A 15000-nucleotide genomic window follows, 5' to 3' on the forward strand; every position below is an offset into this window, starting at 1 on the left:
TGCGTATGTGTGTGTCTGTGTGTGTGTGTGTGCAGATGACGGGGCGTAAGGGGCGCGTGGTGCGGAGGCCGGACGGCTCGGTGTGTTACGAGTCGCGTGCGGAGCAGAGCAGCACCATCGACCAGATCAACATCAAGGAGAAGGACCGCTTCATGAGCGGAGAGAAGGTGAGAGGGAAACACACACACACACACACACAGGTCTGTTTGCACAGGCGCACGTATGTACGCACACTCCTATGCACGCACACACACACACACAGGAGCCAGAAGCAAGAGGAAACGTAAGCGCACGCACACACACACACATATTTGCGTTCGTGAACCGGAAAGATGGTTCGCAATGCGAACCGCAAAATACTAGGTTTTTCTCCGCGAACCGTGACGACAGCGTGCCCGTCAGCAGGTTCATCTGGGTAACGCAGTCACGTGCAGGAAAAGTTCTGAGCCTGGTATGAACACTGGCTGTTCGCAGATAAGCACTTTAGTGCTGAACGTAACTGGTGCAGGCACAGGCTCCAGCTCCGTTCTGGTCGGCCTGAAAGCCCTAAGAGAGACACAGACAGAGACACACACATACACACATACACACACACAAACACACACGCATGCACGCACGCACGCACGCACGCATGCACACACACACACACACACACACACAGGCACAGGTACAGGTACAGGCACAGGCATGGGTACACATGCAAACACACACACACACATACACACACATCTCTCCCCTTTTCACTCATTGCCGCTCAATTGCCCCACTCAACCACACAGACACTGTTTCTCTCACACAAGCCGAGCTCACCCAGGCAGGCAGGCAGGCAGGGAGGCAGGCAGGCAGGCAGGCAGGGAGGCAGGCAGGCAGGCAGGGAGGCAGGCAGGTAGGGAGGCAGGCAGGTAGGCAGGCAGACAGACAGACAGACAGACAGACAGGCAGGCAGACAGACAGGCAGGCAGGCAGGCAGGGAGGCAGGCAGGCAGGTAGGGAGGCAGGCAGGCAGGCAGAGAGAGGAGTGAGCATGTGATAATGTGGGCTATCTCCGTTAAACCCTCTCTGTGTTCCCTGGTGACAATTCATTAGTCCAGGCTTGATGAGGTCTCCTCCTCCTCCTCTCTTCGTATCTCTCCCTCCTCCTCCTCCTCCCTCTCCCCCTCTTCCTCTCCTCCTCTCTTGCTTCTGCTCTCCTCCTCTACGTATCCCTCTCTTCTCCTCCTCCCCCTCCCCCTCTTCCTCTGCCCCTAACTTGCTTCTGCCCTTTTCCTCCTCCTCCTCTTCCTCCTCCTCCTCCTCCTCCTCTACGTATCCCTCTCTCCTCCTCCTCCTCCTCCTCCTCCTCCTCCTCTTCTCCGTTCAGCCCTCCCTGTGTTCCCTGATGACAGTTCATTAGTGTGGGCTTGATGAGGTCTCCTCCTCCTCCTATCTTCGTATCTCTCCCTTCTCCTCCTCCCTCTCCCCCTCTTCCTCTCCTCCTATCTTGTGTCTGCTCTCCTCCTCCTCCTCCTCCTCTTCCTCTCCTCATCCTCATCCTCCTCCTCTACGTATCCCTCTCTCCTCCTCCTCCTCCTCCTCCTCCTCTTCTCCGTTCAGCCCTCCCTGTGTTCCCTGATGACAGTTCATTAGTGTGGGCTTGATGAGGCAGAGAGAGACAGAGGGCTCTGCTGTCAGGGCTACATGCATCCTCCTCTTCCTCCCCCTCGTCCTCATCCTACTCCTCCTGCTCCTCCTACGCCTCCTCTGCTTCTGATCTCCTCCGCTTCCAACTCCTCATCCTCGTCTTTCCTTCCTCCTCTCCTGCTTCTGCCCTTCTCCTCCTCCTCCTCCTCTTCCTCTCCTTCTCTTCCCCTCCTGTTCACTTTCTTATGCTTTTGCCCTCCTCTTCCTCCTCCTCCTCTACCTCTCTTGCTACTTCCCATCCTCCCCATCCTCCTCCTCCTCCTCCTCCTTCTCCTCCTCCTCCTCCTCCTCCTCCTTCTCCTCCTCCACCTCCTCCACCTCTTAGTATTCCTCTCCCTCCTCCTCCTCCACCTCTTTGTCTTCCCCTCCCATCTCCTACTGTATCCTCATTGTCTTCCCCATTCTTCTCTGAGTCTCTTCCTCTCAGTGTTAACAGTCTGAGCAGCCTTTATGCTGCTGCCTGTTCCATTAGCGCTGCTGTCAGACCAATTAGGAAGACTTTAAAGGGACACTGTGCAGGAAATGGGCAAAAAAGGTACTGCAACTATGCTGCTCATTGAAATTGGGCTGCCTATTGCCAAATTTGATCTCTACATGGAAGTTTACTAAGTAATAAACAAATATTTTCTAGTATGGTCCAAGTACAGTCATTTTTTGCAGCTAAAAATGGCTATTTTTGGAAATTCAAAATGGCGGACCATGGAGAAGATCCCCCTTTTCATGTATGAAAAGTGCAATTTTTCCAGTCATAATGAATACTTAGAATTTGATGCTGGTGGTAAGTATTCATGAAAAAGGTAACATTAGTGAATGGGCAGCATGAATTCTGGAAATAAACAACAAAAAATCTCACACAGTGTCCCTTTAACTACCAGTGTAATGAGCTAAGCTGCCTGGGACTCTGATGTGAAGACTTCATCTTCCTGCTGCTGCCTCACGCCTTCTTTCTACTACACCACCCACACGCTTCCCACCCACCGTCTCCATCTACTTCTATGTGTCTACCTCTATCTATCTGTCTATCTCTGTCTTGCTACCTATATCTTCTCCTCTCTCTCTCTTTCTCTCTCTTTTAATCTCCCCTCTTTCTTTCTCCCTGTCTCTGTCTTTCTATCTCTCTATCTCTCTAGCAGTTTCTCACTACAATTCTCTCACTCTTCCTAACCACCTTTTCTCTGCTTCTCTCCTTTTCTCCATCGCTTTATTCTTCCTCTCATCTCTGTCTCTCCCCCTCTCTCGCTGACTGTCGACAATTGATGAAACTAAAAGATTGACATTTAGATGGTAACAAATGCCCTGTTTTGGATTCGGGGTTGGGGGAGGTGGGGTCTTTTTCAGATGATTTTCTTGTATTGAGAGTGCCGAGGGAAGATGTTGTAGGGAACATTTTGTATGTTATGAACTGGTGGTGATGTCCAATAAATTAGTTTTAAATATCTCTCTCTCTCTCTCTAGTTGGTGGCCATCATCTCGGAGGCTGCCAGTTCGGGTATCTCTCTGCAGGCCGACAAGCGCGTTAAGAACCAGTGCCGCCGCGTGCACATGACACTGGAGCTGCCCTGGAGCGCCGACCGAGCCATCCAGCAGTTCGGTACGTCCAGTGTGTGTGTGTTTGTGTGTGTGTGTGTGTGTGTGTGTGTGTGTGTGTGTGTGTGTGTGTGTGTGTGTGTGTGTGTGTGTGTGTGTGTGTGTGTGTGTGTGTGTGTGTGTGTGTGTGTGTGTGTGTGTGTGTGTGTGTGTGTGAGTGTGCACACGCGTACGTGTGTGTGTGTGTGTATGTGTGTGTGCAGTTTGGTAAGTCCAGCACACCTGTGTGTTAAGGCTGTAACGATACATCCAACCCACGATTCGGTTTGTATGACGATATATGACCCACGGTTCGATATGCCCCACGATTTCACACAAAAAAGAACAAAAAAAAATCAGAAGAAAATAAATTATATATATACTTTGTAATTGATGTTTTTTTTGCATTTAACTGCTTGCATTAATTTTGTAGGTTTACAAGGCTGAATGATGTTGCAGATATAGGCTACCACTGCAACCTGTTCCCAGGTGTTGACATCAAAACACAACACACAGAGAAATAAGGGATATTAGTTCACCAAGGAAAAAGGCTTATAAATAGGCTAATATCATATGTTGAGAGAGAGAGAGGGGGAGAGAAAGAGAGAGGGGGGGGGTGGTCAGGGTGTATGGTCATTGGCAGCTGTCTTACTTTATCAAACATTAGGCCTATCCAATTCATATCCAAACATTAAAACAACACTGGCCATATATCGTAAGGAAACATGTTGTATTAGGCTACTTAAAGAAATGCAACACTTAATTTTGATTAAGTTAAATATTTTCGTAGCTTTTTTTGATCGTGCAGCAGCGCCTGCCCGTAGCCCACAATCAAAACTCGAAATGAACCTCAGTTAGTTCTCACTGCTGCCTAACGCGCACGTTTTTCGTTTTGTTTTGTGGTTTGACATTTTATCAAGAGCGAGAATTAATGCAGAGGCTGAAATGGAGCATGCTTTCTGCTTATGCAGGCGGTAATTTTACAATATAGCCTAACATTAATGTGGGAAGAAATAATGCTGCCTAATATCCTGCCTATCGACCTCAACGTTCGTCCGACTTCGGGCACCTCCCTACAAGCGATTCCATGGTTTATAGGCAGGCGGAGCATCTCGTGCGCTCTCTCTCTCTCTCGCTCTCTCTCTCTCTCTCTCCGCTCCAACGTCAAACTCCACTCGCAATACATCGCGCATGCATGAATTAAAAAAAATCTTGACACGTTTATAAAAGCCTTCTTGGTCTGTTGTTCATTTGTCCTTCGCCTTCCGGTGTTTGCCTACGTTTTTCGTCTCACGGAGGTTGCTCAGGCAATGGATAACAACAACGTGCTGGTTGGAAGGAGCATTTTATATGAGAAAGGGGTGAATGGAACTGTTACGCGAACGTGTGCTCCCTTTTTCTACTGGTCTTTTTAAGCGAGTAGGCCTATGCAAACTCTTGCCTGTATGTTGCCTGTTGTGTTCTACACTGAGGGGTAACAACATTAAAAGGGCACATCGCGATTCTGTGAGGAAGCTTCGTGATAGGGTTTCGTGGGTCTGCGTATCGCGATCCCTCGGTTCGATGCAATATCGTTACAGCCTTACTGTGTGTGTGTGTCTGTGTGTGTATATATATGCATGTCTGTCCCTGTGCCGGACACCTGCTCCCTGGCTAAACCAAGAGAGAGAAGTTACATTCTCTTGTCTTGAAACTATTAAGGTGTTTTTACATAATAGTTTGTCAGTGTTTGTCAGTGTTGTGAGTTGTGGTGAGCTGTCAGTGAAATGTCCTTAGACTTGAGCGCATTTTTCAAAATCCTGGCAAACTCAAGAAACAAAAAAAGTAGTGTATTGCATGACAACGACTTACGTACTGATTGGATATCAGATATCAGATGAGTAAGATCTGGGTGTGATTCAGAGGTCATTTTTCGTTTGGGAAGTATGATGATGAATTTGTGTACCGTAGCTAGCCTTGGTTGGTTTTCCGGTACATTTCCTCTGAGTGGTGAACTCAAGCACCTTTTACAGGAAAAAAAGCCCAGCACAGCCCAGCACAGGCTTGCTGCTGAACATGGCCGTAGCCACATATGAGGTAAGGGAGGTCCGGACCTTCCTTATTTTTAGAGAAAATAATATATTTTTTTAAATCTCAGTGTTTGTATTAGGGGTGGGCATAGATTTTTTTTTTTTATCTAGATTAATCTCACTGTAATTATGAAATTAATCTAGATTAATCTAGATTAATCTATATCAAAATGGCTCATTCAGAATAGGCACACTAGCGAAATAATGACGAAAAAAAACCTATGGGGTTTCTTAAGATGGCGCATTAGTGCAGAGCTCATCTCTTTTTTCCAAAATGCATCTCATCATCAAAAAAATGGTTGATATTTGGTGATGAAAAAAAATCACTGCAATATTTGAAGTGTTTTGAGTATGTTAGGAAGCATTTACAGTCATAATATACTGGCATTTCAAAATGAACAGTGCTATAAATTGTAGAGGCAAATACAGATAAATCTATCAAACATTTAGACTATTTAAACAAAATTACCGCAACAATTCAGCATTTCTAATGGGCAGAGAGAGAGAGAGAGAGAGAGAGAGAGAGAGAGAGAGAGAGAGAGAGAGAGAGACAGTCAGAGCCAGGCTACTAGATTTCTAGAGCTAGTTCTAGACCCTAAAGCACTGGCCCACATCGATTTGGCCTAAACCTGACAGTTGTTCTCTGCGTTAGAATGCCAGCGGAGTTACAACTCAAAATGAATTCAGTTTGCAAAAAAAAAAAAAGTCAAGCGCGACGACCGCGAGGTTGGCTATATCAAGCGCAACAACCGCGAGGTGTATTACCGTCTGACAAACATGAGTCGCAAATGCGCGATCATAACATAAACATTCAGCGAGAGTAGATATTGACAGTTTCAGTTTGACAATCTTCAAAATGTATATCAAACAGAATGTTTTGCAATGGCACAGGCAAGATTTCTGGAACAGGACTGTTGTTTGTGTTCCATGCAATGTGTGAGGAAATGTAGGTTATGTCGGGCTGGTACACAATAATGTCTGCTTCACCTCAAACAATAACGTCTCTCTAGTCTACCACTTATGAGAAAACACTAAAACAACACCTACCACGGCAGAGAGATTAATGTTTACAGCATGCAAACACTGTTCATATTTAGTAGGTCTGCTGAGCAACAGGTGAAGAAGCGAAGCGACTGGAGGGCAGTCTGAAAGCGTCTGTCAATCGAACGCTATGGTGACGCGCATCCCCAAACCCCAAATCCATATTTTGAGAATAGATTAACGTGCGATATTTTCTTTGTCGCGCGATAAGAGTCTCACATTATCGCAGCACGTTAACGGCGATAACGGCCCACCACTAGTTTGTATACACATTTCAATTGCCATTTTTATTTACATAGCTGCAAAACATACTGTAAACTGTGGTCATATTAGTAAATATTAGTTTAGCAAATATTCATGAAAAGACCAAAATTGGCAGAAGACAGCACAGTTTCAATGAGCAACATATTTACAATAGATACTCCAGGCAACATCCTACACAGTGCACCTTTAAAAAAATTCTGGCGTGCTGCACGCGCACTATGGACCTCCCTTAATTCAAACTCCTGGCTACGGCCATGCTGCTGAAGCGAGGTGAGCGAGCTTCAGGAAACCAAAGTCAAACGGCCGTCAAGGCCTGTTATTTCCAGCATGAGATAAACACATCGTGTGGCTTTGGAACAGGACGCACAGCACCAACCGCTTTAAATGAGGAGCCAGTCTCGTCTCAGCCAGGGCTGGACTGGCCATCTGGCATACCGGGCATTTTCCCGGTGGGCCATGCACCCTTGTGGGCCCCTATTTTCAGAAATGCAAAAATATATATATATATTTTTTTATTTTTTTTACATTTCTGAAAATTGAGGCCCACGAGGGTGCAGGGGCCCTATTTCTCCCCCATGAGGGGCCCCTTTAAGCCAAACGTGCCCGGGCCCTATTTCTCCCCCATGAGGGGCCCCTTAAAGCCAAAAGTGCCCGGGCCCTATTTCTCCCCCATGAGGGGCCCCTTAAAGCCAAAAGTGCCCGGGCCCTATTTCTCTAATTATGAGGGGCCCATTAAAGCCAAAAGTGCCCGGGCCCTATTTCTCCCCCATGAGGGGCCCCTTAAAGCCAAAAGTGCCCGGGCCCTATTTCTCCCCCATGAGGGGCCCCTTAAAGCCAAAAGTGCCCGGGCCCTATTTCTCCCCCATGAGGGGCCCCTTAAAGCCAAAAGTGCCCGGGCCCTATTTCTCCCCCATGAGGGGCCCCTTGAAGCCAAAAGTGCCCGGGCCCTATTTCTCCCCCATGAGGGGCCCCTTAAAGCCAAAAGTGCCCGGCCCCTATTTCTCCCCCATGAGGGGCCCCTTAAAGCCAAAAGTGCCCGGGCCCTATTTCTCCCCCATGAGGGGACCCTTAAAGCCAAAAGTGCCCGGGCCCTTTTTCTCCCCCATGAGGGGCCCCTTTAGGCCAAAAGTGCCCGGGCCCTTTTTCTCCCCCATGAGGGGTCCCTTTAAGTCAAAAGTGCCCGGGCCCTATTCCTCCCCCATGAGGGGCCCCTTAAAGCCAGAAGTACCCGGGCCCTTTTTCTCCCCCATGAGGGGTCCCTTAAAGCCAGAAGTACCCGGGCCCTTTTTCTCCCCCATGAGGGGTCCCTTTAAGTCAAAAGTGCCCAGGCCCTATTCCTCCCCCATGAGGGGCCCCTTTAGGCCAAAAGTGCCCGGGCCCTATTTCTCCCCCATGAGGGGCCCCTTTAGGCCAAAAGTGCCCGGGCCCTATTTCTCCCCCATGAGGGGCCCCTTAAAGCCAAAAGTGCCCGGGCCCTATTTCTCCCCCATGAGGGGCCCCTTAAAGCCAAAAGTGCCCGGGCCCTTTTTCTCCCCCATGAGGGGCCCCTTAAAGCCAAAAGTGCCCGGGCCCTTTTTCTCCCCCATGAGGGGCCCCTTAAAGCCAAAAGTGCCCGGGCCCTATTTCTCCCCCATGAGGGGCCCCTTAAAGCCAAAAGTGCCCGGGCCCTTTTTCTCCCCCATGAGGGGCCCCTTTAGGCCAAAAGTGCCCGGGCCCTTTTTCTCCCCCATGAGGGGCCCCTTTAGGCCAAAAGTGCCCGGGCCCTTTTTCTCCCCCACTCCAGCCCTGGACTCAGCTAGAGAGCGGTGCTGCACGCACATCACATGGGCTTTGAAAGCTTGCCAAAGCAGAACAACCCACACTGGTGTTTGAGTGGGTCTGTGTGCGCGTGTGTGTGTGTGTGTGTGTGTGTGTGTGTGTCTGTGTGCGTGCGTGTTTGTTTGTGTGTGGACACATGAATACGCATGTGTACTGTATGTGTTTAGATGAGTATCCAGTCCCGGCAACAATTTCCGTGTTTTTCTCACTTTCTCCTTCCTGTCTGTCCTGTGTGTGTCCTTCCTGTCCTGTGTGTGTGTGTGTGTGTGTGTGTGCGTGTGTGTGTGCGTGTGCGTGTGTTTGTGTGTGTGTGTGTGTGTGTGTGTGTGTGTGTGTGTGTGTGTGTGTGTGTGTGTGTGTGTGTGTGTGTGTGTGTGTGCGTGTGCGTGTGCGTGTGCATGTGCGTGTGTGTGTGCGTGTGTGTGTGTGTGTATTCATCCCTCCTTCAGGCCGTACGCACCGCTCCAACCAGGTGACTGCTCCTGAGTACATCTTCCTGATCTCGGAGCTGGCCGGGGAGAGACGCTTCGCCTCCATCGTAGCAAAGCGCCTGGAGAGTCTGGTGAGTGCACACACACACATACACGCTCGTGCGCACTCACGCACGCACTTACGCACACACACACTGCTGGGCACATGAACACACACACACACACTCACTCACTCACAAACACGCACACAGGCACGCACACACACAAATTCACTTTGGCACACATGTGCGTACACATACACAAATTCAGTACACACACACTCACTTCTGCGCGCACACACACACCTGCACCCCGACCTTAATTAGACACACACTCTCTCTCACACACACACACACACACACACTCACTGTTCCCTGAACCCAGTAGCCTGGAGGAAGGTCATGAACTCCAGAGGTTCCCGTTTCTGGATCTGGCTTATTGCTGTGCATGTCATCCACTGAAGTGCTGAACCTGCTCACAGATAGAATAACACGTCACTTTGACCCAAAACAGACCATACAAACACAGTAACAGCCGGTACAGTTTATACTGTGGAAATCAGTTTCGAGTGAGAAAAATAAATACTTTTTACTCTTTTTTGGTTTTGTGAAAATTAGTAATACTCCCCGAACAGGGCTGTAAAGAAAGAATGAATGAAGGAAGGAAGGAAGGAACGAACGAATGAACGAATGAATGAATGAATGAATGAATGAATGAATGAATGAATGAATGAATGAATGAATGAATGAATGAATGAACAATCAAAACACACACAAACACACACACGAGCACACACACACAGGAGGTGCTGTCTTATTTTGAGGGCCCAATGCAGCACCAGTAATCCCTCTTGCTGTCCCATCTGTTTTGAGGTCTCTCAGTGGACATTAGACCACTATATCAATATATTTTTTTGAACCTCTGAGCTTGTAACTTTTCTCTGTTTTTGTTTCTCTTTTGCTTTTCATCTTTCTCACAGGGCGCTTTGACACACGGAGACAGAAGGGCCACAGAGTCTCGAGACTTGAGCAAGTACAACTTCGAGAACAAAGTAGGTCATGGTCCGCTCTTATCTCCACAAAGCCTTTCTTTCACTTTCAGGCTGCAAAAGCCACTAAGTCTAGATCTTTGTTTATGAGGTGATTAAGTATCTCACACTGCCGTTACTGGGGGGAAGTTCTCAAAAGAGAAGTTGTTAGCCTGTTAGCAACTTCGGTAGTTGCCAATGGGAAAATGCATTGAAAACAACAAAGTAGCTAATGTAGTAAGCAACTGTGGCTTCGAGAAATGCACCCCTAAACTGTCTGTTCATTGTTTTCCCCTCTCTCATGACAGTATGGCACCAAGGCCCTTGATACCATCACCAAAGCCATCCTGGGCTACATTGAGAGCCAAGTGCCCCCTCCCAAAGATTACCCCAACGGTGACTCCATGTTCTTTAGTGGTAAGGAGTTTGTTTGTTGTTGTTGTTGTTGTTGTTGTTGTTGTTGGTTTAATGCAACAGAGCAAGAGCATTCTTCTCTGTCTCGCTCTCTGTCTCTCTGTCTGTCTCTCTCTCTCTCTCTCTCTCTCTCTCTCTCTCTCTCTCTCTCTCTCTCTCTCTCTCTCTCTCTCTCTCTCTCTCTCTCTCTCTCTCTTTCTTTTCCTGTGTGAAAAAAACGTTTTACCCCTTTGCACAACAAATGCATTCTTGTAAGCTTACTCTCATATATTCTATTCTATTCTATTCTATTCTATTCTACTCTACTCTACTCTACTCTATTCTATTCTATTCTATTCTACTCTATTCTATTCTATTCTACTCTACTCTACTCTATTCTATTCTATTCTATTCTATTCTATTCTATTCTACTCTACTCTACTCTACTCTACTCTACTCTACTCTACTCTACTCTACTCTACTCTACTCTATTCTATTCTATTCTATTCTATTCTACTCTACTCTACTCTACTCTATTCTATTCTACTCTACTCTACTGTACTCTATTGTATTCTATTCTATTCTATTCTATTCTACTCTACTCTACTCTACTCTACTCTATTCTACTCTACTCTACTCTACTCTACTCTACTCTACTCTACTCTACTCTACTCTACTCTACTCTACTCTACTCTACTCTATTCATTACAGATATGAAGCAAGGGATGATGAACGTGGGCATTTTCTGCAGAGACTCTCGCTTTGGTCTGAGCACTGAAAAAGGTACAGTAAACTCTACTGTGAAGCCAGTGCCACCACACTTCACCACCACCACCACTCTATCCCCCTATCCCCTGTCTCCTGTCTCGCTTGTCCCCTGTCTCCTGTCTCGCTTGTCCCCTGTCTACCTGTCTGCCTATCCTTCTGTCCCTCAGTCCCTGTGACCACAGCAGCAGCAGCCACCAGTCCTCTGCTGCGACGGTTTAAGTAAATCCAGTGCCACTAGACACCACCGCCACCACCACCAGACACCCTGTCCCCCTTCCCCCTTCCCCCTTCCCCCGTAACTCCTGTCCCTCTGCCCCTTTATCCCCCTATCCCGCTATCTCCCTATCTCCTGTCCCTCTATCCCCCTATCCCCCTATCCTCCTATCCCCCTATCTCCTGTCCCTCTGCCCCCCCTATATCCTGTCCCCCTTTCCCTGTCCCTCTATCCCTCTATCCCTCTATCCCTCTATCCCTCTATCCCTCTATCTCTCTATCTCCTGTCCCTCTATCCCTCTATCCCTCTATCCCTCTATCTCTCTATCCCTCTACCCCTCTATCCCTCTATCCCTCTATCCCTCTATCCCTCCATCCCTCCATCCCCCTATCCCTGTCCCCCTGCCCCCCTGCCTCCCTGTCCCTCTGCCTCCCTGTCCCCCTGCCCCCCTGCCTCCCTACCCCCACTGTCCTTCTGGCCACAGCAGTCCCGTCTCCCTTTCCCCCTGTCCACAGCAGCCCTGTACTGTGACGGTTTAAGTCAAGCCAGTGCCACTAAACACCACCACCAACACCATTTCCCCATGTCTCCCTGCCCCCCTGCCTCCCTACCTCCCTACCCCCCCCTGTCCTTCTGACCACAGCAGTCCTGTGCTGTGACGGTTTAAGGTTACAGCCTGCATATAAACAGCAGTTTTACTGGAAGAGTAAATATTTGTGCAGGAAGCGGTTTTTCCTTTTTCTAATTTGTCCCATGTCATCATATCTGTGGCTGCTTATCTGCAGTATATTGCTATATCTGTGGCAGCCTGGTGGCTTTCTCAGAGGCCAGAAAAAAAGGCAAATACTGTCTGAGGCTCACTCTACAAAGACATGGGCAAACCTTAAATTCCATGGCAAGTACAATGCTGTTTTCAATGGAAGTGGAAGTTTAATATTTTATTTCTCATGGCCAAAACATTCTCTGAATTCTGAATGCTTTCTCCCACAATTTTCTTTTTGTTATTTAGTGAGAATCAACAGGCAACAAATAAACTTTAAGCAAATAAATGTTAACCCCAGCCATTGAATGGGGAAATACAATAATGTAAATTGTTATTTTGTCCAAAAAAAATTCTGCTAGCGACTTTCATATTATTTCAGCTCTTGTTTGTTGGCTGCTGTGTTGTAGGTGTATTTATTCTTCTTGTCTGGTGTGTACTCTGCTACAGTAGGCTGACCCAGTTTTGGGCTTTGGTGCAGAGATGTCAAAAGTAGAAGTAAAAGTTAAAAAAAAGAAACACAGTTTCCTTCCAACACAACAAACTTTTCTGAGTGACCAGTAGACCTGTGTACTTGTCTTATGTACGATCGGCTGTCTCTGCACTGGTTGGACAAGTTTGTGATTGGTCCATGTTGGGTTTCTAACATGTGTTTATGTTGCACTTACACTACGAATTTATTTTAAATTTTGCTTTTGACACCTCTGGGGTGCATTTCTCACAAGAGAAGTTGTTAGCCTGTTAGCAGCTTCGGTAGCTGCCAATGGAAAAATGCAGTGAAAACAATAAAGTAGCTAATGTAGTAAGCTCGAGAAATCGAGAAATGCACCCCTGCTTTGGTGGCCTTTACACTGCATCATCACCAAAAACAGCTTACAGTACCTGGACAATTTGCCATTGAAATGTCCCCACCACCATTTCCCAAGACAAACCTACACCTTTGTGTACAGCTAGTGCTGTAATTACACCATGAATTTACTTTTAGTGTTATTTTTTTTACTTTTGACACCTGTGCTTTGGTGTCTTGCAGACTGCACCAAAAACAACATACCCAGACAATTTGACATTAATTGTCCCACCATTTCCCAAGCCAAACCTACACCTTTGTGTGTTGGTGTTGTAATTACATTCAGAGTGAGGAGTCCACACACTCAACATCCCTTTAGTTGCTCTTTTACTTAATGGCTGCCCCACGCCTCGACCCTTAACTGTCTTTATCAGATCAATGAAGACTGTTGAGGTCGAGCCTTGATCCAGCCATTAAGTAAAAGAGCAACGAAAGCGATTTTGAGTGTGTGGACTCCTCACTCTGAAGGTTACGGTCTGCATCTTTTCCTTCAACTGAGTGTTGTAATTACACCATGAATTGACTTTTACTTATACTTTTGACACTGCTTTTGACACTGTAATTACACCATAAATTCATTGTTACCTTTTACTGACTCCTGTGCTTGTGTGTCCTCCTGACTGCACCATCACCAAAAACAGCATACCTGGAAAATTATTAATTAATTAACTATCCATAAATTCACTTTACTTTTATTTTGTCCCCTGTGCTTGTGTGTCCTCCTGACTGCACCATCACCAAAAACAGCATACCTGGAAAATTATTAATTAATTAACTATCCATAAATTCACTTTGACTTTTATTTTGTCCCCTGTGCTTGTGTGTCCTCCTGACTGCACCATCACCAAAAACAGCATAGGCTACCTGGACAATTTGACATTAGATTAGATTGCTTTATTAGTACCCAAAGATAGATTTGGTTTACAGACAAGTGATCTCCACTCATAAAAAACAAAACATCTTAAACATTTAGGACACACATACTGTCCCTATGCTGTAATTACAGCATCAATTTACTTTGACTTTTACTTTGACCCCTGTGCTTGTGTGTCCTCCAGACTGCACCATCACTAAAAACAGCGTACATTACCTGGACAATTTGCCATTGAAATGTCCCCACCTACACCTTTGTGTGCTAGTGCAGTAGTTACACCATTAATGTACTTTTAGTGTTATTTTTAATTTACTTATTTTTATTACTTACTTATTTTGACCTTTGACCCCTGTGCTTGTTGTGTGTCCTCCTCCAGACTGCACCATCACTAAGTTCCTGAACCGCATCCTGGGGCTGGAGGTGCACAAGCAGAACTCGCTGTTCCAGTACTTCTCCGACAACTTCGACTACCTGATAGAGAAGGACAAGAAGGAGGGCAAATACGACATGGGCATCCTGGGTACGACACCTGTGATACACGCACACACACACACACACATATGCACGCACACACACACACACACACACACACACACACACATATGCACACACACACACACACACACATATGCACACACACACACACACACACACACACACACACACACACACACACACACACACACACACACACACACACACACACACACACACACACGCACACACACACACACACACACACACACACACATGTAAAGTGGCTTAACTCAATGTGTCCTCCCTCTCATTGCGACCAGATCTGGCCCCAGGCAACGACGAGATCTACGAGGAGAAACAGGAGGAGTTTTTGACCCTGGGGAACCCACACGATGGCCAGGTGGTGCTTTATAAGGTACGAGACGTCACATGGCACCTGATCTGAATCTGGTGAAAGAAACACATGGTGGTTATAAATGCTAATTATAAAGCATTAAATTATATATATTTTTTGAAAATCAACACACCACATCTCTGCCTATGCACATTATAATTGGACATGTGTGGTGTGAGACAAGTGCATGTTTTTGAAATGTGTGTTTAAAAAAAAACATTGAAAGCAATTGCATTTATTTGGAGAGGGAACCTGTTTTGCAGTTTGAGCGAGGAAAATGTTGGAAAAACAAACACAGAAATTGTGAAAGTTATGCGTGAGCCACAGTGAAAGTTGTG

The 15000-nt window shown here is 46.8% G+C and overlaps 1 protein-coding gene across 8 annotated transcripts in view; it reads left to right on the forward strand.

Moving 5' to 3' along the window:
• sbno2b (strawberry notch homolog 2b) overlaps window positions 1-15000 on the forward strand; it is a 149826-nt gene that overhangs the window by 122797 nt on the left and 12029 nt on the right. For all 8 annotated transcript variants that reach the window (XR_010035127.1, XM_063200484.1, XM_063200485.1 and 5 more), the window contains 8 exons: window positions 36-167; window positions 3136-3271; window positions 8888-9000; window positions 9888-9959; window positions 10244-10352; window positions 11040-11111; window positions 14168-14311; window positions 14589-14683. Coding sequence is in view for 7 of the 8 variants with exons in the window: in XM_063200484.1 (XP_063056554.1) it covers window positions 36-167; window positions 3136-3271; window positions 8888-9000; window positions 9888-9959; window positions 10244-10352; window positions 11040-11111; window positions 14168-14311; window positions 14589-14683 (873 nt within the window). In the remaining variant the exon portion in view is untranslated. The remainder of the gene's footprint in view (window positions 1-35; window positions 168-3135; window positions 3272-8887; window positions 9001-9887; window positions 9960-10243; window positions 10353-11039; window positions 11112-14167; window positions 14312-14588; window positions 14684-15000) is intronic.

This window comes from Engraulis encrasicolus, chromosome 6, assembly GCF_034702125.1.
Source record: "Engraulis encrasicolus isolate BLACKSEA-1 chromosome 6, IST_EnEncr_1.0, whole genome shotgun sequence".
In the NCBI taxonomy this organism is placed as follows: Eukaryota; Metazoa; Chordata; class Actinopteri; order Clupeiformes; family Engraulidae; genus Engraulis; species Engraulis encrasicolus.